The sequence below is a fragment of the Gekko japonicus genome, unplaced genomic scaffold, assembly GCF_001447785.1.
Source record: "Gekko japonicus isolate JY-2015 unplaced genomic scaffold, Gekko_japonicus_V1.1 scaffold1186, whole genome shotgun sequence".
Classification (NCBI taxonomy): Eukaryota; Metazoa; Chordata; class Lepidosauria; order Squamata; family Gekkonidae; genus Gekko; species Gekko japonicus.
In genome coordinates, this window is record NW_015164221.1 from 332,542 (window position 1) to 355,762 (window position 23,221).

General features: G+C 45.5%; 1 protein-coding gene across 1 annotated transcript in view; it reads left to right on the plus strand.

Moving 5' to 3' along the window:
- Positions 1-263: 263 nt before the first annotated feature.
- KDSR (3-ketodihydrosphingosine reductase) overlaps positions 264-23,221 on the plus strand; it is a 79,116-nt gene continuing 56,158 nt past the window's right edge. The window contains exon 1 of the mRNA XM_015408537.1: positions 264-503. Within this exon, the coding sequence (XP_015264023.1) occupies positions 375-503 (129 nt within the window). The 5' untranslated portion in view covers positions 264-374. The remainder of the gene's footprint in view (positions 504-23,221) is intronic.

A 23,221-nucleotide genomic window follows, 5' to 3' on the forward strand; every position in this document is an offset into this window, starting at 1 on the left:
CCCAACGCCAAAAAGAGCCCGCCAATTCTCCTCACGATTCCCCCTCAACCGTCCCGTTCCGCCCGCCCCCGCCTCTCTTCTGAGGCGCCGCGGGCGGCCAATCGGCGCGCGAAGACGTCACTTTTCTCGGTTCCTATTTTTCCCCCTCCCGGCGCGGGGCAGCCAATCGCGTCCTCCCTCTGTCCCGCGCTGGCCAATGGCGGGCGCGGCCGGTTTCGCCCCGCCCCACCCCTCTTCCCCTTCTTGGCTCGGGGTAGCTGCCTGCGACGCGGCCGGTCAGTCAGAGAGGCGGCCGTGGCAGCTGCGGAGGGTCGGGGTCTCTTCCCGCCCGTGTTCGGCCGAGCCTCTGCGTCTGGCGGCGGCGGGTTCCCGAGATGCCCTGGGTCGCCCTCCTCTTGGCGGTGGGCGGGGTCGCCCTCCTCTCGGCCTTCCTCCTGCTGCTCTACCTCGCGTCGCTGGTGACCAGCCCCAAGCCTCTGGCGCTGTCCGGCGCGCACGTCGTGGTGAGGAGGAGGGGGGCGGGGGGGATTACCTCGCCGTGTTCCCTCTCAGCTGAGTGAGTGTGAGCTAGCTCGCAGGTTTTTTTAGCCTCCAGCTCACAGGTTTTTGTCTTCGACCAGGAAGGAGGGTTCCAAATCAGTGTTCCCTCTCAGCTGAGTGAGTGTGAGCTAGCTCGCAGGGTTTTTTAGCCTCTAGCTCACAGGGTTTTTTAGCCTCCAGCTCACAGGTTTTTGTCTTCGTCCAGGAAGGAGAGCGCTCCAGAGCAGTGTTCCCTCTCAGCTAAGTGAGTGTGAGCTAGCTCACAGGCTTTTGTCTTTGCCCAGGAAGGCTGACTCCAGGGCATTGTTCCCTCTCAGCTGAGTGAGTGTGAGCCAGCTCGCAGGGTGTTTTAGCCTCCAGCTCACAGTGTTCCCTCTCAGCTGAGTGAGTGTGAGCCAGCTCGCAGGGTGTTTTAGCCTCCAGCTCACAGTGTTCCCTCTCAGCTGAGTGAGTGTGAGCTAGCTCGCAGGGGGTTTTTTAGCCTCCAGCTCACAGGTTTTTGTCTTCGCCCAGGAAGGATGGTTCCAAATCAGTGTTCCCTCTCCGCTGAGTGAGTGTGAGCTAGCTCGCAGAGTTTTTTAGCCTCCAGCTCACAGGTTTTTGTCTTTGCCCAGGAAGGAGGGATCCAGGGCAGTGTTCCCTCTCAGCTGAGTGAGTGTGAGCCAGCTCGCAGGGTTTTTTAGCCTCCAGCACACACATTTTCGTCTTCGCCCAGGAAGGAGGACTCCAGGGCAGTGTTCCCTCTCAGCTGAGTGAGTGTGAGCTAGCTCGCAGGTTTTTAGTCTCCAGCTCACAGGTTTTTGTCTTAGCTCAGGAAGGATAGCTCCGGAGCGGTGTTCCCTCTCAGCTGAGTGAGTGTGAGCTAGGTCGCAGGTTTCTTTTAGCCTCCAGCTCACAGGTTTTTGTCTTAGCTCAGGAAGGATGGCTCCGGAGCGGTGTTTGCTCTCAGCTGAGTGAGTGTGAGCTAGCTCACGGTTTCTTAGCCTCCAGCTCAGACATTTTTGTCTTCGCCCAGGAAGGATGGTTCCAAATCAGTGTTCTCTCTCAGCTGAGTGAGTGTGAGCTAGGGCGCAGGTTTTTTTAGCCTCCAGCGCACACATTTTTGTCTTCACCCGGGAAGGCTGGCTCCAGAACAACCTTATTTATGCAGCAGCTGAATCGCTCACTGACAACTTTCATGCCAGTTGTTCACAAAGTAGAATTTTTGCTCTTAAGACTCCGCAGCTTAGAGGGAGCATTGCCTCGTGGCTGGCTTCATCTTTTTAAATTACTCGCATCTGGTTCTTGTTGTGTTCTTTCATCTTTTTTTTCCTTTGGAAACGACAAAACTCCTTTGGGGACCGTCCAGCGATGCATAAAATTGGGAGAGGGAAACTGTCCCCTTTCTCTCTGCCCCCCCAACAAATTCACCAGGAATTTATAAGAGTTGTACAGAATAGAGTGATGCTTAGCCTAAAGTAAATAAATTCACAATTATTTTTCCTCTTTTTTTTTTGGAGGAAGGAAGAGGCAGTTGAGAATATAATGGGGTATTTTTTTATTTTTGAATTCATTTGTACTTTAAAACAACAACCCCCATTGTGTTTACCCTGGACCAAACTTCTAATTAAAACTATCAGCTTGATTCTTTGAGGTGTGCATTAAACTCAGGTGCATGTTACATTGCCTGTAGGTTTAAATAGCATCCTGTCTGAGCTATAGAAACTTGTGTGATGAAAAAACCAACTGCCTGCAATGTTGCTCGGAGCATTGTGCATGAGTATGAGAAGTTAATATCAACAGGGCATGTGAGGGTTGTACAATGTGCAAAGAATGCAAATTTATTGCTGTTGGTGCTTTAATGCACATTAAGGTGCTAGTGCTGAGCACCAGCCTTGGTATGCAGGTGAACTTTTCTCTCCATGAAGGGAGAAGACTACTTATGGCAACTAGGTTGAAGTCTTACCTGGCTCAGACCTAAGGTCTCCATTATCCTGGTTTTAATTCACCCCTAGGCCTATTCAGGCACTTTGTTTTCGTAGTCCCCCCCCCCCCCTTTCCTTTTTTAATTCTCCAGTGGATACCAAGGCAATTTATGACAGTGACCATTTACTGGGTGGGAATGGTGTGGTGGTGGAATAGGTTTGTATTTTTTTCCAACTCATAATTCCAAAAGTTATGGGGGCTGGTTCCCTCATGCATACCTTAAGGGCAGGGAGGGGAAGAACTGTGTCACGCTTTTGCTACATTATCTGTGTGATAAAGAGGGTGTTGTGTGTATTTGCTTGTCCGCCACATGTAGATTTCTGCTGCTGAAAGTGGTGTTTGAATTAGGCTGTGCTTCTTTAGCTCCAGTTTCCAAGTTGTAATATGCAGTGCCCGCATACCCCAAGATAGTTGGGAGAAGATGGGAAGCAGTATTTATACTTTCCGTGTTATGTGAATATTAAAAGTGCTCATAATGAATCCAAGGCCTAAACATCTTCTAAGTACAGTTTTGCTTAAGAATTCGAAGGTTTGTGGATATTGTGTGTCCTTTGTCATACACTTATTTCTTCAGTGTAGATTTTTGTTTATGTAAGACTGCGATAGAAGATCTGATGCCTCAAGGAGGAAGTTGTTTGGATTATTTTGTATTGAAGGTGAGGTTTTCTGGGTAGACAAATGATAGTAAAGGTTTTTATGTATATAGGAACTTCTTTGTTAGTCGGAACAGAGTATAAAGATTTGCACAAAAATCATATTGCATTCACCGTACAGTATCTTTTGAATACTTGCACTCACATGAATTGCCTAAGGGCAAAGCCTTGAACTCTTCAGACACAATACATATGGTAAAGTCACCAGATATAATAACCAACATATGGCCTGTCCCGTCCTGTTTGGAGACAGACCGCCCCTTAAACTATAGTTCTGCCTCCAAAGAGATTATGGTCCTGTCCTGGATAGCCCAGGATAGCCCGATCTTGTCACATCTGGGAAGCTAAGCAGGGTCAGCCGTGGCTGATATTTGGATGGAAGACCTCCAAGGAATACTAGCGTCATGAGGCAGAGGCAGGCAATGGCAAACTACCTATGAACCTCTGTTGCCTTGAAAACTCTGCAGGGTCGTCATAAGTCAACTGTGACTTGACACTTTCCACCACCAGTGGGACATATACTTACAACAAAGTCATATACTTATAATGTTTTCCATTCCTTTACTCTTAGTCTCCATTATAGCTCATACCTAATAAACAATCTGCTTCTGTGTTCTGTAAAATGATAAAACTACTCCTGTAACTAACCTTGCTGTTCTGCGTCGAGTTGAGCTAGTGTTAACATCTGGAATAACTGATCAGGATTGCACTGTTGGTTACCTTTCTGTGTGGGCATACTCCAACGCTCTGCTCTTTCCAGCAGCTCCCACAATATCATTGCTACTAGTAAGAGGTGTGTGACTGAAGCAACCTAGAATTTCTTGTTTATATAGATTGGTATTATACTCTAATTATAAGAAACCCAAGATGATATCTGCATCTTGACTGTACATACTCACCGTGAAGGGTCCTTCTCTGAGGCTTGGAGGACATCTTGGCGCTCCTGGGTCGTCATTTCCTCTATCTACTATGCTGTTCTTTCACACTCTATTTAAAAATAATAATAAGATTACGGTGAGAGAGAGGACTCACCTTTTTCTTCCTGTTCCAATGTTTGTGATTTGGCTGTACTCTTGTTGATGTTCAAGTTCTCTTTTTTACAATGGTTAAGTTAGTGTATTGCTTTTGGAGCACCAGAACTGAGCCTAGGGTGACTCCCACTACAGGAAACAGGAAGTAATTGAAATTAGTCCTGCCTTCCTAAGTGATGCATGGGAATCACCCACAAGATGTCCTCCAAGCCTCAGAGGAGAAGGACCCTTCATGGTGAGTAACCAGTGGTCGTTTTCATGCTTGTTTTGGCTGGCTTTTATGTTTGTATGCCTACAACCAATGCACTGTCTTTCATGGCTCAGTCACTGTCAGAACTGGTACAAGCTTCTACAAAAACTGGAGGTGTAGCAACATTCCCCAAGCCACCATCTCTTTTTTTTTTCCAGTTCTGTAGTGTGAGTCCTCAGCAAGGGAGTACTTGCTGGGGGTGGGTGGAAGATAGTGTGATCAAATACTACTTCCCTTAACCCATCTGTTACATAATTACTAACTGTATAAATAGTAATTCCTCCATAACAAAAATCCCTGTAACACAGCCTTGGTCAATCTCAGAAGCAACCATTAGTTTCTGATAACTGTATGCAAAGGAATGGGACAAAGAAAGTGAAAGCAATCTACTTTCAGTCATTGCCTCAGGTCCCCAGTCAGTCTTTTTATCTTGCTCATATTACTGAGTAATTGGTTTTTATTGCTGCTGGCTTGAGATTTTTTTAACTAGTTCTATTGAGTTGGCTGCTTTGAACTGGCATTGTTTTATGTGTTTTATGTTGTATATCATCTCAAGCAGTTTTCCTGGAAGGTAGCATAAACTTTCTAAATAAGCCTTCTGGTGCTTCCATATCACTGGTTTCGGGTCCTGAAAATCTGCCACATGTGTGCTCCTAAACAATGTGTCGTCCATTACCCTGAGATCTGTTCTAGAGCAGAGTACCCACTTTATCTTCCATGTGGCCAGCCCAGAAGGGTTATCATTAGGGATGGGCTTGGACCAGAAACATAAAGGTTCGTATTGGTCCATGGTTTGTGCAGTCCGTGACTTCGGGACATACTGCAACAGCCCCCCCCCCCCATGGGCTAGAGATACCAAACTCGCAGGAAGTCTCCAGGTGACTCTCCTCTATACCTGCCTTCCAAGTTTGGAGAAGATTAGATTTAGGGGGGCTGAGTTACGCCCCCCCCCAAAGCAGGTGCCCCCAGGAAAGGGCTCTTTGGGGAAATCACGGCTGCAGGTTCGGGAGTGTGTCAAACGGCCCCCGCAAGCTAGAGGCATCAAAGTTGCAGCAGACCTCCCCGGGATGGCTCTCTACCTGACCACCAAGTTGCCTGCAGATTGGCATTGGGGGAGGGGGAAAAGATTCTGTGGTCCATTCTGCAAAAGGGGAGGAGTCTGTCAAACTCTCCCCTCCACACAAGCTAGAGGCATCAAAGTTGCAGCAGACCTCCCCGGGATGGCCCTCAATCTGCCCTGCAAGTTGCGTGCAGAATGACATGGGGGGGGGGGGGAGATCCTATGGTCCAATGTGCAAAAGGTGAAGGAGTTTGTCAAATGTGCCCCTCCCCAAGCTAGAGACTTCAAAGTCCTTTCCCCGGTCCGTGACAAAATTAGGTCTGTGGTCCAGTCCATGCCCATCCCTAGTTATCATCCATGTAGTGGAAGTTATGGCATTATAGTCTGTTGTGTGTAGGAATGTCATGGAAAGAATCATTTCATGACACGTTCATAAGGGCTGCAGTATTTAAAACATTTCTGAAGTGATTTTTCCCTCTTGAAAGTGAGTGGTATTGTTAAGGCATATCAGTTTTTATATCTTTTGAGCCCTGATGTCAGAAGAAAATTTAACAACAGGGCTGATTGGCTAGGCCCCAACCAATTAGATGCTAGAGCCTTGGAAATTGAAGTCTTTTCTATTGCCCTGTAGAGTACTGGCGGCCGCAAAAGTAACCTCATACTTTAGATGCTGAAATAGTTTGCTAGTCCTAGCATTACAAAGGTTGGTCATACACCTGAAAACTTTGCCACATTCATATTTTAGGCATACTAACTGAACTTTGATTGTAACGATATCCATTGTCATGATCTGGGCTGTGCCACCAGAGGCCTGGCTAGCAGTGGGAGGAGGCTGGGCCTACAAATCCCAGAAGGCCTTGGGAAGTTTTGGCGCTGATTTTGACCAATAGGGAAGAAGAGGGCTGGGGAATAAAAGAACTGGTACAAGAGGGAAATCTGTTCTTCTTCCCAGGAAACAAGGCCAGAGAGGCTGCTGTGGGGAAGAAACCCTCATCCTGAGGGAAGGGTGAGTAGACTAAGGCCACTTGAGATAGTGAGCTAGGGACAGTATATATTTAGACACGTTAGGGCATTTGATTCTTTTTCTTTTCACCCACTTACTGTTATTATTCTGCACCTTGTTTATTTGACCTCCTATAAAATAAACCTTTTCTTGTTTACTCTGCCTGGTTCTCACGCCTATTATTCGGCCAAAAGGGAGGTCTGAAGGTCTTGGGAGGGTGCTCTGGGCCTTCTCAAGGGATCCTAAATCCATAGTGGTGGCAGCGTCAGGTGACACCCCACCTGAGCCATGACATCATTGTTGGAGAAAATTCTGCCACATTTGTTTTTGTTCCTAGATAATTGCTGCTAATCTCTGTTTTTGTAGGAGCAGGTGTCTGAGTCATGAGGAAATTGTCCTGTTTTGTCATTGTCCTATTGCTGCTAAACATGTTTTAGTACTCTTCCAAATCAAACACAACATTTCCCCCCCTAATCGGCTTCGAATGTCCCTATATAAACATGACATTTGCTGTGTCTTATTTGGATAAGGGTCTCCCCCCCCCCCCCCCCCAAGCACCAGGAAAGGCCAGAAGTGCCTGGCATGTGTGAGAACTGGGGGGAAAGATAAAGCTGAAAGACTACAATAGCTTTCACAATCATCTTGGGACTCATTACTGTGCAAGTTGCATATATCTCACTCCTGGGACAGCTACTAAAAGGGATAGTTTAGGATGTAAAATTTCTGAATATTTGGAAGGCATCAGGAGGGAAAACCCCCTTAAAATGAATATTTGGGGGAAATTGAAATATATATGACTAGGAGTAATGCCCGTTGTGGGAAGAAATACAACGAGATCTAGAAGGAAGCTCCAGATGAGTGTCCCGACTGTGGCTGGTGGGGGGGCAGAGGGAAGCAGAAAATAGAGGGAGGCAAGCCATGTTTCTTTCCTTCTGCTTAGCTATGGCAGGGCTGTCTCAAGTCATTTTGCTGCCCCAACTGGATAGAATGGGAGGACAGCCTCATGGTAACAGATATGGTTCTCTCCACCTCTGTCTTATTTTTTGAGGGGGAGGGGGTGTTATGCAATGGCAGCTAAGGTAGAAAAGCACCTCCTCCTGTGCCATATTTTCTGTGCTCCAAGGGTCTGGAAAGTAGTTCCATAGCCGATTACACGGTTACCAACTCTGGGTTGGGAAATACCTGTAGATTTGAGTGGTAGAGCCTGGGGAGGGCAGGATTTGGGGTGGGGAGGGACCTCAGTAGGGTATAATGCCATAGAATCCACTGCCCAAAGCAGCCATTGTCTCCAGGAGAACTGATCTTGGTAATCTGGACATCAGTTTTAATAGCTGGAGATCTCCAGGTGCCGCCTGGAGGTTGGCTTATGTTAATTTGGGGCTATGCAGTCACAGCTAAGGTAGAAAAGCACCTCCTCCAGTGCCATGTTTTCTGGGTTCCAAGGGTCTGGAAAGTGGTACCATAGCCGATTACACGGTTGCCAACTCTGGGTTGGAACATACCTGTCGATTTGAGGGGTAGAGCCTGGGGAGGGCAGGGTTTGGGGTGTGGAGGGACCTCAGCAGGGTATAATGCTATAGAATCCACTGCCCAAAGCAGCCATTGTCTCCAGGAGAACTAATCTTGATCATCTGGCCATCAGTTTCAATAGCTGGAGATCTCCAGGTGCTGCCTGGAGGCTGGTTTATCTTAATTTGGGGCTATGCAGTCACAGCTAAGGTAGTAAATCACCTCCTCCTGTGCCATGTTTTCTGGGTTCCAAGGGTCTGGAAAGTGGTTCCATAGCCGATTACAAGGTTGCCAACTCTGGGTTGGGAAATACCTGTAGATTTGAGGGGTAGAGCCAGCAGGATATAAGGACACAGAGTCCACCATTTTCTCCAGGGGAACTGATCTCTGCCATCTGGAAAGCAGTTGTAATTCTGAGTGATCTTTAGCCCTCACCTGGAGATTTGCAACCATGGTTTCCCCCAACAGACGCGAAGGGGAAATTTATTTTACCTCAGAACATCAACAGCAAACTGTTTAGAATGTTAACGGGAAAGGCCAGTGAGGCCGCATATGCAAACGACCTCTGTGTTCCGAGGCAAAGGTGAATCAGGCCACATATGCAAATAACCTCTGTGTTCTGACTGGCTGTGGGGGGGGGGGACAGCAAATTGTTTAGATTGTTGGAGGCATGACTCAGGCAAAGCAGCCAGTAGATAGGGAGACCCTCTGAATGAAAGATCAGAGAGCGAACTGATTTTGGAGCGTGTTGGAATGTTCAGGGGAGTCCATGACCAAAATAGAATTATATATACCGGAGGATACTTTCCTATGAAATCAAAACCTCTTTTACTGATGTAATAATATGAAATGTGTTCTTTATAATGTAGTCAGCATATAAAATTGTACTATTTGGTGTATTTATTAAATGTAAAAGTATAATTTTTTTTCTATAAGGAAAATTGCAGCTATATCCAAGACTTTAGAAAAAGTTGCATGTTGCTGTACCCTATGGTACCAAGGCTAGTGAATCTTTAATTTTTGCCATTTGAGAAGTAGGAAAAAGTTGAAGGTAGAAAACAAATTCTATTGTAAACAAAAACGTATCTTATTTATACAGAATCTCTTTCATAAAGTCACAGTACATAGTTCGTCCCAGCCATGGGATGGAGATGGTGTTGGTAGCCTTGATAGACAATCTGCATAGACAGGTAGATTGAGGCGGATTGGGGTTGCTGTTGTTGCTCGACCTTTCAGCAGCATTAGAAACAGTTGATCACAATCTTCTGATTCACCGCCTCACCAACACAGGAGTTCGTGGGGTGGCCCTTCAATGGCTTTCCTCAGTTCTCCGTGGTCGGGGACAGAGGGTAGCACTGGGAGAGGATGTGTCCTCTAGGCAACCCTTATTATGTGGGGTTCCTCAGGGGACACTCCTCTCCCTGATATCATTTAACACCTATATGCACCCCTTTGCCCAGCTGGTGCGGAGTTTCGGGCTTGGGTGTCACCAGTATGCGGATGACACCCAGCTGTATCTATTATTGGATGGCCCACCTGGCTTCCACCCTGCAAAATCTGGCTGAAGGTCTGGAAGAAATGGTGGGATGGTTAAAAAAGAGGAGGCTGAGACTGAATCCAATGAAGATGGAGGTTCTGTGGTGGTGGTGGGGGCTGGACTCTAGGCTTCCCGCTTTTGACAGGATGCCATTGATACTGGCGCCATCCATCAAGAGTTTGGATGTGATTTTGGATGTCTCCTTGACTCCCTGATTTTGTCAGGTGAATCTCAAATTTTTAGGTCCTTGAAACAGAGAATGTTCAATATTGAAAAGCAAACCCCTTCCCCTCTGACGTTTAACATAACTCCAAGGAATGGGCTTATAGCTGATTATTTTCTACAGCTCACAGCACCATCACTAAGATGAGCTTTTATGCTAGCACGCTTTGATGCCCTACCGTCAGAGGTCTTTTACGGTAGATATGTTAATACCCACTACCTCGAAAGGGCCTGCCCATGTAACAGCAGGAGCCACTGTGTGACAGTGTTGGACATTGGCTTCTCATATGTTATGTTTTTAATAACTCTGAAAGAACTTTTGACTGACCCAAGGTCACACCAGCAGCTGCATGTGGAGGAGTGGGGAATCAAACACGGTTCTCCCAGATTAGAGTCTGTACTTCAAACCACTACACCAAACTGGCTCTCTAGGAATAGGCAAGGGCCTAAAAGTTTTTTAAAAACCTTTTTGGTCCCATTTCAGAGTCTGTGACTTTCAAATTGACTGGGGTCAAGGATAGATCCCTCAAATCTAGTAGGAGGATTGGGACTGAGTATTCCCCATCAGTAGTAAACACTTTTAGATGCCAACACAATCTTATTCTCCCATTGCCCCCTTGTCAGCTTTTTTTTAACCGTGGGAGTTCATTTTTGTTTAATTGTTCCTTGGAAACCACATTTTAAACGGTAAAGATAGTTTACCACATTCTGCACTTCTTGCAGCTTTATGTTTGGTTCTCACTGTGTTCTTGAAGTTTAATTAAGTCTTTTCATCCAGCTGCCTTTTTGTTTCATTACCCAGGATACAATGAGTAATTTTAAATTTAAATTTTAAATTAAAAATATGATAACTGCACTGCTAGAGCCTTTCTTGATGCGTCTAAGTGCTTTGTTATGTTTCGCCACATGCTGCCAACAAACTATGTATTTTTATGAACCTTTTTTTTTAGATTGGTGGTGTGTTTTGAGAAGACATTTCATAAAATTATCTTTTAAAAGGGGGGGACAGCCCCATAAGTGTGAGAGGTGTCTCTGTTACATGCAGACAAGCCTCTGTGGAATCGTGGGTGATTTGCCTTGATTTAATTTAATTTGTATCCCGCCCTCCCGGCCAAGGCTGGCTCAGGGCGGCATACAGAACAATGTAACTTTTTTCCCACCATAGAGAACAGTGGAGGGGATAGGGGCAACCTGTTTGAGGGCCCGTAGAATTGGACCCCCTGGTCCAATGCTCTTAAAACTTGGTTGGTATCTTGGGGAGAGGCTCCAGCAGCTACCCTGTGAGTTTGGAGTCTTTCCCTCAAGCCCCCTGCCCTCCAGCCCCCAGAATATACCCTATGTTTTCGCCATTGACTTCAGTGGCCCATAGGATATAATGGGGCTGAAATTGACATTCGGCTGGCAATGGTACTGACGAAACTGACATGCGGGAGTCTTACTGCCAGCCGAAATTGATTCTGCCCGATTCGGCTGAATCTGAATGGGCCGAATTTTTTTTTATTATTATTATTTTTGCGCATACCCCTACTTGTAGCTGGGGTTCCGAGGCCACAACTGTGCCAGCATCCCCAGCAACTGTGCCATACCATCCCAGCCGGTTGTTGTGTTGCAACAGCTGGACTGTGACGGACAGGACAGGCAGAGTCAATCAGGACCTGGCAGACCTGTTGGCCTGGCAGGGATTTGTCACAGGCCAGGGAGGGACATGGCCTAGGATGCTGGCTTTGTCTCCGCACTATTCACTTCCTTAAAGGGACCAAGTCCTGTCACGTCACGAGTCCCTGGGCAGCTGACAGGAATTGACAAGGGCATCAGTAATCCCCCTCCCGTGGAGATCCCAAGCAGGCCCTTGGCCGACAGTGTGCAAAGGATGCCCCCTCACCTTGGAAGGGGCACAGGGAAATTTCAAGGAGAGTTTGTACAGTTTGCGGGTGTCCTCAGCTCACCTATGGGGGCTCCTCCTGGCAGCCCAGTCACGCTGCCAAGGTCTCCCTGAGCCACCCATCTGGCCACCTCCACCAGTGGCAGAGCAGATGAGGGGGCCACTTGGGTGGGCTCAGATGTGGGGGGCATGCAATACTGCCACCAGATGCCCCAATAGACTCCTCCGGGGTGCAGATGTTCTGGGACTGGAATGACCATCCTTCCACTCTGGGTGCTGTTACTGCGGTCCCAGAGCAATCTATCTTTGCCCAGAGACTGTTAATGCTGAATCCAGTTTGCATTTGTTGTAAGTTTTGTGAGCAGCAGCGTATTTCAGTGGATCCCATGCAAGTCAGTTGGCATTCCCAGTTCCCAGTATATTCAGCGGGCATTCCAACAGCTCCCATTGTTCCAATAGATGATCTTGTCATTTGTTGCAGTACATCTCTTCTCAATGCACACCTGACTGTCCCTGGTGGCCCTTGTGACATCCAGCAATCCCCCCCCCCAGGTGCTTGTAAGCTGCTGCCATAGATACTGCCTGCCCCTCTGTGAGCTGAGAGAAAGCATTACTCCCCTGTGGCTGGTCTCTAGCTGTTCCTGCTTGGCTGCCACCCCAGAGCCCCAGAAAGGGCTCCGAGTCCCCAGCTACAGCATCTAGGACCTGAGCCAGCTGCCTGCCTCCCCTTCTAGTACCCTTCCTGCCCCCCTCCAAAGACAGCAAGTCTGTCTGCTGCATTGCCTCCCACCCAGCTGTTTATTTATTTATTAAATTTATACCCCGCCCTCCCTCGTAGGGCTCAGGGCGGCTTACAGAGCAAGAAATCTTGCAACAATAAAAAAACATCCTATACATTTAAAACATACTGTACAGTTTAAAACCAGTCTCAATACAAATAAAGTGCTCAATCCTCAGTTCCAAAACCCAGAAAGATGACTGACCATATCCAAACATTCCCGGTAGGCATTCAGTGGCTTCAATATTAAGATGTTAAAAGTTCAGACGTTCTTTCCTAGGGCCTTTTCCACCCCCCTATGATGACAATATAACGGGGGGGGCAGCCCCTACTCGAAAGCCTGGTGGAAGAGCTCCGTCTTGCAGGCCCTGCGGAACTGCATCAAATCCCGCAGGGCCCAGATCTCCTCCGGGAGCTCATTCCACCAGGTAGGGGCCGCCACCGAAAAGGCCCTGGCCCTTGTAGCGACCAGTTTTGCATCTTTGGGGCCCGGCACAGTTAGCAAATTTTGGGCCCCAGACCGTAGCGCTCTTGGGGGGACATATGGGGAACTTGGGGGAACCTGCGATTGGCTGCCCCCCTCAGTGATACCTCCCCAGACGTCTTTCATCAGGTGACAGAGCCCCCTCCTCCTAGAGGAGGCTGACACCATGTGAACCAAGTTCACCTGTCCTGTGTTTAAGTGCTCAGTGACTGCTAATGATTCATCCACCAAAGTAGGTGCTGCCCAGTGCTCTCTGTTCCTGCAAGAGAATGAGTTCAAGGGTTGTGTGGCAACCGACTCCACTTAGAATGGAAGGAGCTTCACTTCCCAACAAAGCACCCTATTGGGGGGAGGGGAGCCCACCGAAGGAAAGAGCTTATAGACCAGTGCAGAGCTGAAAACTTGGGTCCCTTTCCTGGCATCTCTCCCGGAGCACTCCACACACACCAATACCCCTTGTGTGTGACATGTCAACAATTAGTGCTCAGATCTTTAAAGTTTATTATGTTACCTTAGGGGGACAGTAAGAATCCAGTTCTCCTGTAGGACTCAGTTGTTATATCGGCACCACAATGGTTGGTATCTAACTAACCCCCTCTCCTCCCCATTTTCTGAGCCTTGTTTCTGCTGTGTGGATTTTTTTACACTGTTGGGTGGGGGGTTTGTATGTTTTCTGAATATTGAACTAATCTAGGTTGGGCTGGGGAATTATGCAGATTATATTTTTAAACAGGTTTAAAAGTGACTGCGTGGTTCGTGTGTAGAAATGGGGTGTATCATATTCCCTTTATTCTTGGGGTAGTAGTAAAGTGAATGTCCTTCTAGGGACCTTTAGTATAAGATATCATAAAAGTGTATAGTATTGGAAGTACCTGGAGGTGCTTGAGACTTTTAAAAATGATTATAACTAATTATCTTTTTTAACAATAATGTTAGTCACGTCTTCTCCCCTTGCATCTGAGGTGTTTGACTAACAGAGTTCAATGAGACTGAGAATGGTTCCAGGCTTGTGGTTGTTCAGGGTATTTTGTTAGATGTTGAGTCACTGCACAAATATATACTAAGCTTCCTGTCTTTATGCCAAGGGGAGATACAGGTCTCTAACTAGAGGCAGGTAAGTCCTTCCCCAGCCTGCCATGGATTCCACCTCAAACAAATGCAGTGGCTTATGTTGAATCATCAAAAAACTTGTTTTGTTAGAGCTCTTGGAGAGCTCAGAACACCATAGCATACCTGCTGATGTCATCCTGTGTCCCATGGGGTTCTAGTGGAAGGCCTCGGCCTCTATGCCCTGTTGTCGGCTGTCCAGAGGAACTGGTTGGCCAGTGTGTGAGACAGGAGACTGGACTAGATGGGCCATTGGTCTGATCCAGCAGGGCTCTTCTTATGTTCTTAGGAAGGCCTCAGCCTCTGTGGTCTGTTGGTCCAGAGGAACTGATTGGCCACTGTGTGAGACAGGAGGCTGGACTAGATGGGCCATTGGTCTGATCCAGCAGGGCTCTTCTTATGTTCTTAGGAAGGCCTCAGCCTCTGTGGTCTGTTGGTCCAGAGGAACTGGTTGGCCACTGTGTGAGACAGGAGGCTGGACTAGATGGGCCATTGGTCTGATCCAGCAGGGCCCTTCTTATGCTTTTAGATGCTCCTCACATTTTTTTTTCACCCCAGTTTGTCTGCCATGCTGCAGGGGAATAAAAGTCAGAAGAAAAAGGAGAACTGTTGCACTATCCATCTTTTCTTTCTCCCTTTTTAGGGGAAAATTCTAAGGGCCCCTGTAATAATTTCAAGTTATAAGTGTGTGTTTCTTTCAATGGTTGTTAAGTTTCAGAAGAACAAGGGGGGTGAAAGAGGGGGATGAGTGAGGTGAGTGGTTGGTGACGGAGTGTGTGTGGGCGGAGCTAAGAGGCAGGTGTGTGCACAGAGAGAAGGCAGTGTCAGCAGCTGTCAGTTGTCAGTCTACACAGAGTCTGAGAAGCGGTCTTTTAATTAGAATCATTTATAAATGTTGTGAAAGGCATTAAGATTCTAAAGGAGAAAGAAAAATACTTCAGGGGGCATGTTAAGCAAAATCTAATATTGTCCGAGTATTTAAAAAGTGTGAGGGGGGAAAAGCTGACAGAGACCCGAGTTAAAAAGGAAAAGATTTTACTGAGCAACATAGCAACATAAAGATTGGAGAAGGTATATTCACTGAAAAGACAATTAACAACGCATCTTGTAACCAGTACGCTTCTTGTGCAAATAAAGTTTTATCTTATTTATTGTTAACCCGGAGGCATATGCTGTTTAAAATATAAGAGTCTCATCCTCTTAGAGCTTGGCCACGATACTGTGGGAAAGGTTAATGAATAAGACTGGAATTTGAATTCCTGGTGGCAGCATTACATACCTTGAGTGAGAGAAAGAAACAACAAGAAATTTTTAAAACCACATCACACCTCGTCTCACAAAATAAAAGAGAGGCAGTGTGACACCCCCGAATGCCTGTCGTTCAGGCATTCTGGAAAGTACAGTTCCAAGAATGCCGGGGGGTGGGGGGGGGGGTGGAGAAGAGAAGCTCTGCTAGGTTTTTTAGAAGTAGTTGGATTTTATGTGGGTAAGCGTTTTTCTCCTCTGCTTGCCGTTTCTTAGCCTGGGAGTAGCCAGAGGCGTGAGCTCTAAAAGTGGTTCTCCTTCTGAGGCTTCTCTTAGGCAACTTGGTCAGCTAGGACCAAGCCCAGGACATGTTTGTGTCTTCTTCATTTTGTTTGTTTGAAGCTGTAGGTCTAAACTGGTTGTTCTAAAGCAGTGGTTCTCAACCTTCCTAATACAATTCCTCATGTTGTGGTGACCCCCAACTATAAAATTATTTTCGTTGCTACTTCATAACTGTAATTTCGCAAAGTGAACATAATTAAAGCATAGTGATTAATCACAAAAACAATATGTAATTATATATTGTGAAATATTTATTTCTAATTACAATTTGTGTTTTCCAATGGTCTTAGGCGACCCCTGTGAAAGGGTCGTTCAACCCCCAAGGGGGTCGCAACCCACAGGTTGAGAACCGCTGTTCTAAAGTCTCTTTGGGTCTCTTTGGTAGAGAAAAGCAGCATAGAAATGCCCCCTCCCCAAAAATGAAGGAATAAAGAAAGACTGAGGACAAGACCACAAGAACTCTCTCTTCTTGCCAGCCTCCCACAGATACCGCATCACTTTGTATCAGCAGGGCAGGTGATATGGATGGAATGAATTAAGATGGAATGAGATGTCCATCTTCTGCAGATTTACTACCTGAGGTAGAAAAGAATTTTGCCTCTGGGAAGCTTGTCTCTCTCCGGACTGAACCAAAAGAGTATAAACTTCACCAGCCCTTCTGTCTTCAATCATTGTATTTGCCTGTAATTGAAAGGCAATGAAGAATAGTTGCATTTAAGGTAGATAAAGATGAGTAGCCATGTTTGTCTGTCTGTAGTAGTAGAAAAGAGCAAGAGTCCAGTAGAACCTTAAAGACTAACAGAATATGTTGCGGGTGTGACACAACACAACAGTGGCCACAGGATTGGAGAAGGTCAGTATACATTCCAATCCCAAAGATGGGCAATGCCAAGGAATGTTCAAACTATTGCACAATTGCACTCATTTCACACGCTAGCAAGGTCATGCTCAAGATCCTACACGCTAGGCTCCAACAGTACATGGATAGAGAACTGCCAGAAGTACAAGCTGGGTTTTGAAGAGGTAGAGGAACTAGAGATCGAATTGCCAACATTCGTTGGATTATGGAGAAAGCAAGAGAGTACCAGAAAAACATCTACTTCTGCTTCATTAACTATGCTAAACCATTTGATTGTGTGGATCACAATAAACTATGGCAGGTTCTTAAAGAGATGGGAGTATCAGACCACCTCACATGTCTCTTGAGAAACCTGTATAAGGGTCAAGAAGCAACAGTTAGAACCGGATATGGAACAACTGATTGGTTTAGCGTAGGAAAAGGCGTACGATAAGGATGTATATTGTCACATTGCTTATTTAATTTATATGCAGAATACATCATGCAAAATGCTGGCCTGGGTGGATCACAAGCTGGAGTTAAGATTGCTGGGGAAAAGATCAATAACCTCAGATATGCAGACAAATACCACTCTGATGGCAGAAAGTGAAGAGGACCTAAAGAGCCTCTTGCTTAGGGTAAAAGAGGAGAGCGCAAAAATGGGCTTGAAGCTCAACATCAAAAAAACTAAGATCATGGCATCTGGCCCCATCACTCCTTGGCAAATAGAAGGAGAAGTCATAAAAGTAGTGACAGACTTCACGTTCCTGGGAATCCCAGATCACTGCAGATGGTGACTGCAGCCATGAAATTAAAAGACGCCTGCTCCTTGGGAGGAAAGCGATGGCAAACCTAAACTGCATGATAAAAAGCAGAGACATCACCCTGCCAACAAAAGTCCGCATGGTCAAAGCAATGGTGTTCCCAGTAGTAATGTATGGCTGCGAAAGTTGGACTATAAGGAAAGCCAAGCACCGAAGAATAGATGCTTTCGAATTATGGTGCTGGAGAAGACTCTTGAGAGTCCCCTGGACTGCAAGGAGATCAAATCAGTCAATCCTAAAAGAAATCAACCCTGACTGTTCCCTGGAAGGCCAGATCCTGAAATTGAAGCTCCAATACTTTGGCCACCAAATGAGAAGGGAGCACTCACTGGAGAAGACCCTGATGCTGGGAAAGATTGAAGGTCAAAGAAGAAGGGGACAGCAAAGGATGAGATGGTTAGACAGTATCATCGATACATCGAACATGAGAGCACACTTCAGAGGACAGCGGAAGACAGGAGGGCCTGGCATGACGTGGTCCATGGGGTCGCGAAGAGTTGGACTCGACTGTGCGACTGAGCAACAACAACATGAGCTTTCATGAGTCACTCTTATTCAGATACAGCTCTTTTCTACTGCATTTAAGGTATACTTGCTTGTGACAAGTTTAAATACTCTTCAGAGGACTTCTTTTGACGACTGAAATATAATGGCCCACATGTGTGATTTGGGGGCTCATGTAGGATGTGAAAATGCCTGTCTCTCACATTGACTGAAGCTTTTCTTGATAAAGAGAATTAATTTCAAGTTCACTAGAAGGGACAGTGTGTTTTCTAAAACAAACTTCTTAGCTTTCTCTGTTTACATGCAAAGTAAAAGTAAAAGTAGACTTCACATTTCAGAACAAAACATAACCCTCCCCTCTTCCCAAATGCTTCCTGGAAAGCTGCTCATAAATAGAGAAGAAGAAGAAGAAGAGATTGGATTTATACCCCGCCCTTCACTTGGAGTCTCAGAGCCGCTTACAAACTCCTTTCCCTTCCCCTCCCCACAACAGACACCCTGTGAGGTGGGTGGGGCTGAGAGAACTCTGACACAAACTGCTCTTTTTCAAGGACAGCTGTGCCAGAGCTTGTGACTGACCCAAGGTCACATCAGCAGGTGCAAGTGGAGGAGTGGGGAATCAAACCCGGTTCTCCCAGATTAGAGTCCGCACACTTAACCACTACACCAAACTGGCTCTCGCCAAAGAAAAGAATTTCTAGATCATATCCCAACACAGAAAAAAATACTGGGAACGTGTGTAGCTCAGCTCAACCTAAATTGACTCTACTTAGAATGGAGAATAAAGAAGAGCTACAGCTTCATTCTAGGTGCAAGTGCTTCTGACTGTTCTGGGCCTGATTCCCATTTGAGATTCTTATTCAAAAGAGCCCATAAAGGATGGTTTTTCTCAGTAAATCCCTTAATGTACTCCCAGGAAAAATTTACCATCCCCAGGACTGTTCTTGAAGAATGGGCATCAGTTGGAGCTGGCAGTTCTCCTATGGGTTTTACACCTTTTGTTCATCAGGGGCTCCTGCTTCTTGGCCTAGGCACACTCCTAAGTACTTTTCCTCCTTCTGTACTAGTTGATTTTAAATCCTGTTCCCTGAAGAAGCTTCAGAACCGCCCTAGTTGCATCACGAACAAATTCTGAATCCTTGCCAAAAACGATGGCATCATCAACATAAGACTTAGCGGCCTCCCTGTACTCTGCGGGGAGCTTATCCAGCATCCAGCTTATAACATATACTTGGTGAGAGATGCAAACACTGTGGTAACCTTTTGTAACAATACCGTTTTCCACAAAATGTGAATGCAAATTTGTATGAACGGGACTCCACCAGAGGAATAGAATGGTAGCAATTAGCAAGCAGTTCTTGAGAGAGCTCTCTCACCCCCACCTGCCTCACAGGGTGTCTGTTGTGGGGAGGGGAAGGGAAAGGAGTTTGTAAGCCACTCTGAGACTCCTTTGGGTAGAGAAGGGCGGGGTATAAATCCAATCTCTTCTTCTTCAATATCCAGACAGGTGAAATATTTGGCCCCGACCACCATGGAGGCAATAACTTCTGGCTAAGTAGCCACAACTGGTGCTGTATTTGGGATTGTGCTATTCAAATCTCTGAAATCCATTCCTAATCTGTATGAACTGTACTTTTTCTTTACTGGCCTGCTGGGTATTTGTGCTCCTTCTGAGGTTTAGGATTAGGTCCTGTGATTAAAACCTCAGCTGCTATCTCTCCGCACACAGACTTATTCTTAATCCCTACAAAGGGGAGCTCTTTAATCCATTCTTCCTTCCCCTCAGGGTTCTGTTTTTCTTTAGCATAAAAGGCTATGGAGATACAGCGGAAAGGTAACAGTGCTCTTATACATGCTGCCCAAAATCCCCCTATGCCAACCCTGTCTGGTAAGTGTGAGCAAATTGTGGCCCACGTTTTGGGGTCTGTGCAGTGTTGTGCAAGGTTCCTGAGGTCACCTTGAGCCCATTCCACATGCATCAAACATCCAAGATAAGGCCGTATTGTTGTTTTATGGTCCTATCTTTTTTGCTGCTGCTTGAAGTTCATGGAACTTCACTGGAGGCATTTCCTCTGTTGACTCCACTGTACTCCCTCTTTCAGTAATGACAGATTTCCTCACTATGAGGTTTATTGAGTATTTCCTTTCCCTAATTATGTTTCTTTACCTTCTGAGTCTAATCTAATACTGTTCTGGCATGTGTGGCACACAGACTCTGGATGACCTCTAAGATATCTTCTCGGCAGTCATCCAAATCGAAGTCATAACTGGGAATAACATCCAGTCCATTATTTACTCTCCTGGTGACTGCTGATATTAACCCCTTCCTAACTACCAGGGTGTTTTTTACTTTCTGGATATTTATCTGAGATTTGTCATGGATGTCCCCACTATTTTTCTCATTTTTCCTCTGTTCTGAAATAATTCTCACTGCAGCCTGTGCTTCTTTGACTTGTGTTTTATGATTTTGCTCTGTCCCTTCAGCTGTTTCAGCTTTATTTTTCCAGTTTTCATTCTTCCTCTAATTTGTGCAGCACAGATGAGTTTTATAAATTCTGTTCCACACTAAGTATTGTGCTTTTCTCAAATACCCGTTTCCTCTTAATTTATCATTTTGTTATTCTAGATCATTTATTCTATCTACACATTCTTGCAACTTTTTTTTGCTCTTGCACTAATAGCCAAAGAGTCCATCTTCCTGCTTTATCAACTTGTTTTGTTGTCTTTTACTACATCTTTTATTTCTTGGAAGGCAGTATTTGCTTTTTCTAGGGGAGGGGGTCTTCTCCCTAAAACGTTTCTGGCTTAAGTAAACTGACTGCACTTTTTTCCTCCACCTGTTTTTGCAGGGGGTCTGTTTTCCCGTCCTTTCTTCCATTCTTCAGTTTTATTAATTTAAGTCTTTTGGTTGGTTTTTCTCCATTACTTGGGCTGTTTCCTATTTAGGCTAGTTATATTCCCTAATTATTTGGGAATAACCTTCAACTAATTCTAATTTTTCCTGGAAGTTTTCTTTGCAACTATGATTGGTGGAGTAAATGCCAGCAGTCTGTTAACCTACATTATTTCAGGCTTAAACCTGTGTTTTTGTGAGGAATCTTTTGAGCCTTACTCTGGGAATAACACCTCTAGGAAAAGAAAGAGCTTCAGCACCAGGTCATACAATTTCATGGGATTTTATTAGTACATAAGCTCTGACAAGTATTTTCTCTCTTTTAATCACATAAAGAATTTCAAGAACATACCCCAAGACAGAAGAATACTGGGAACATGTAGCTTAACTCAACCTAAATTTACACTACCTGGAATGACGCAGTAGCTTTTCTTTAAGCAGCATAAAGCCCAAAGCAGCATGGAGCAGTAAACTAGAGAAAAATCTGTGTAATCTCACCAATCCTCCAGGAAAGGATAGTGAAGCATATTCAAAAACTGGGCCCAAAAATGACTCGGTAGGAAAAGGCCCTACCTCCAAGGGGTTTTCCTTCAGATGAGTACCTGAAAGACAGGAAATGAGGGGAAGAGCCTTGTATCCTCTCTCATTGACTCCCTGTTGGGGCAGCCCTCTTTTTATACTTTATTACATAAGAAATGCCAATGTTGGATCAGGCCAAAGGCCTATCCAGTCCAACACTCTGTGTCACACAGTGGCCAGAATTACCAAATGCCATCAGGAGGTCCACCAGTGGGGCCAGGACATTAGAAGCCCTCCCACTGTTGACCCCCCCCCAAGCACCAAGATGACAGAGCATCACTTGCCCCAGAGTCCCTATCTATACCTTGTGGCTAATAGCCACGGATGGACCTCTGCTTTGGCAGATCTGCCCACTCTTCTAACCCAATTTGGCAGATCTGCCCACTCTTCTAATCCAATCAGATTCTTACAGCTACTCTTGGGTCTTCACCAACTTGATGATAGACCGTTATTAGCAAAAATTATCATATGATCATGAGACATACACATGACCTGTCTGGGTTTCCCCCAGCCAAAAACACCCCAACTTTACTGGGTCAGGCCGGACTATGCTGGAACCTAAACCCACTTCTGCTTTGGCCCAGCGTTGCTGAGGTGGCCTATCTCCTGACAGCATCCATCTCAGAGCTAAACCTTCTGTGACAGTCACCCTTGTCCACATCCATAGTTTCCCCCATTGCTGGCTAAGCGCCGTAACAATAAAATTCATTCATTCATTCATAGTTTCCCCAAAAACCAACCCTTCAGGAGTTTCTGGTTACTGGCAATAATGGATACAATAGTATAGTATATAGTGTGATAGCATAAGCTTGTAGTGTATAAATGTATAACATTAACCTACATGACATAGCATAGCTTTGTGATCAAATAGCTCCATGCTTACATGTAGGAAGAGAAAGTGAAAGTACAAATTATAAAAACTAGTCTTATAGGTTCCTAAATAATTAAGAACAAGGGAAATATGGAACTTCTTACTGAGTTAGTTGACCTCTTCCAGCCTGTGCTAGTAACATACGGACTAAAGCCCAAGGGGCTGGGCATACCTGGCAGAAATTATTGGTATAATTCTGATTGTAAGTCGTTTAGAAGAGCAATTGGGAGCATTCATGGATCATTTAAAAATTAAATAGAATAGAGTATTGCCATGTAATTTGAAACTGAAAAGAGAATATAAAAATTATTGAAAATTAAGAAATCTGAGCAGGGCTATTTTTGGGTAGGAACGCACAGGAACGGAGTTCCGGCTGGCTCCCAAGTTGGCCACACCCAGCAGGAACTCATTAGCATAATAGGCCACACCCAACAGCAGGAACTCATGAGGATTGGCTACATTAGGGGTGTTTGGCCAAACATGCAAAAGAGTTCCTGCTCCAAAAAAAGCCCTGGGTTTTGACAACAAACAAGGTAAACAGAATAAGAAGCAAAAGGTGGGTGTGGGTGGATAACCACACTTCTGGCAACACATGGGTGTGGCCTAACATGCTAATGAGCTGTGCTGTTATGGGTGTGGCCTAATATGCTAATGATGTCCTGCTGTTGGGTATGGCCTATTATGCTAATGATTTTCTACTGGGCTTTTTCTACAAAAAAAGCCCTGAATCTGAGGCTCAGAAGAACAAATGGGGATGTTTATTCTGGGACATAAAACCGAAAAACGATAAATTGTTCTGAACTTTAATAGGAAAAGGATTAAATACAATGTTTTCCTGTACCTTGCCACATTCCGGCAGCTGTTTGGGAAGCCTTCTTTACCACTACTTTCGCAAATAAAAATGAGGCTATACCAGATGGCAGACCAGAATCACCATCAGATGCAAAGGGTTGGCCCCCATTAATGACTAGTGAGATTTAAGATCCTGATTTAGCAAGACAAAAAGGGGGAAAGCACCCGGTCCTGACTTAAAAGCAATGGAACTATTCAAAATCGACCTAGATTGGTGGGTGCAGATTCTGACCTCGTGCCTGAAGTTTAGCA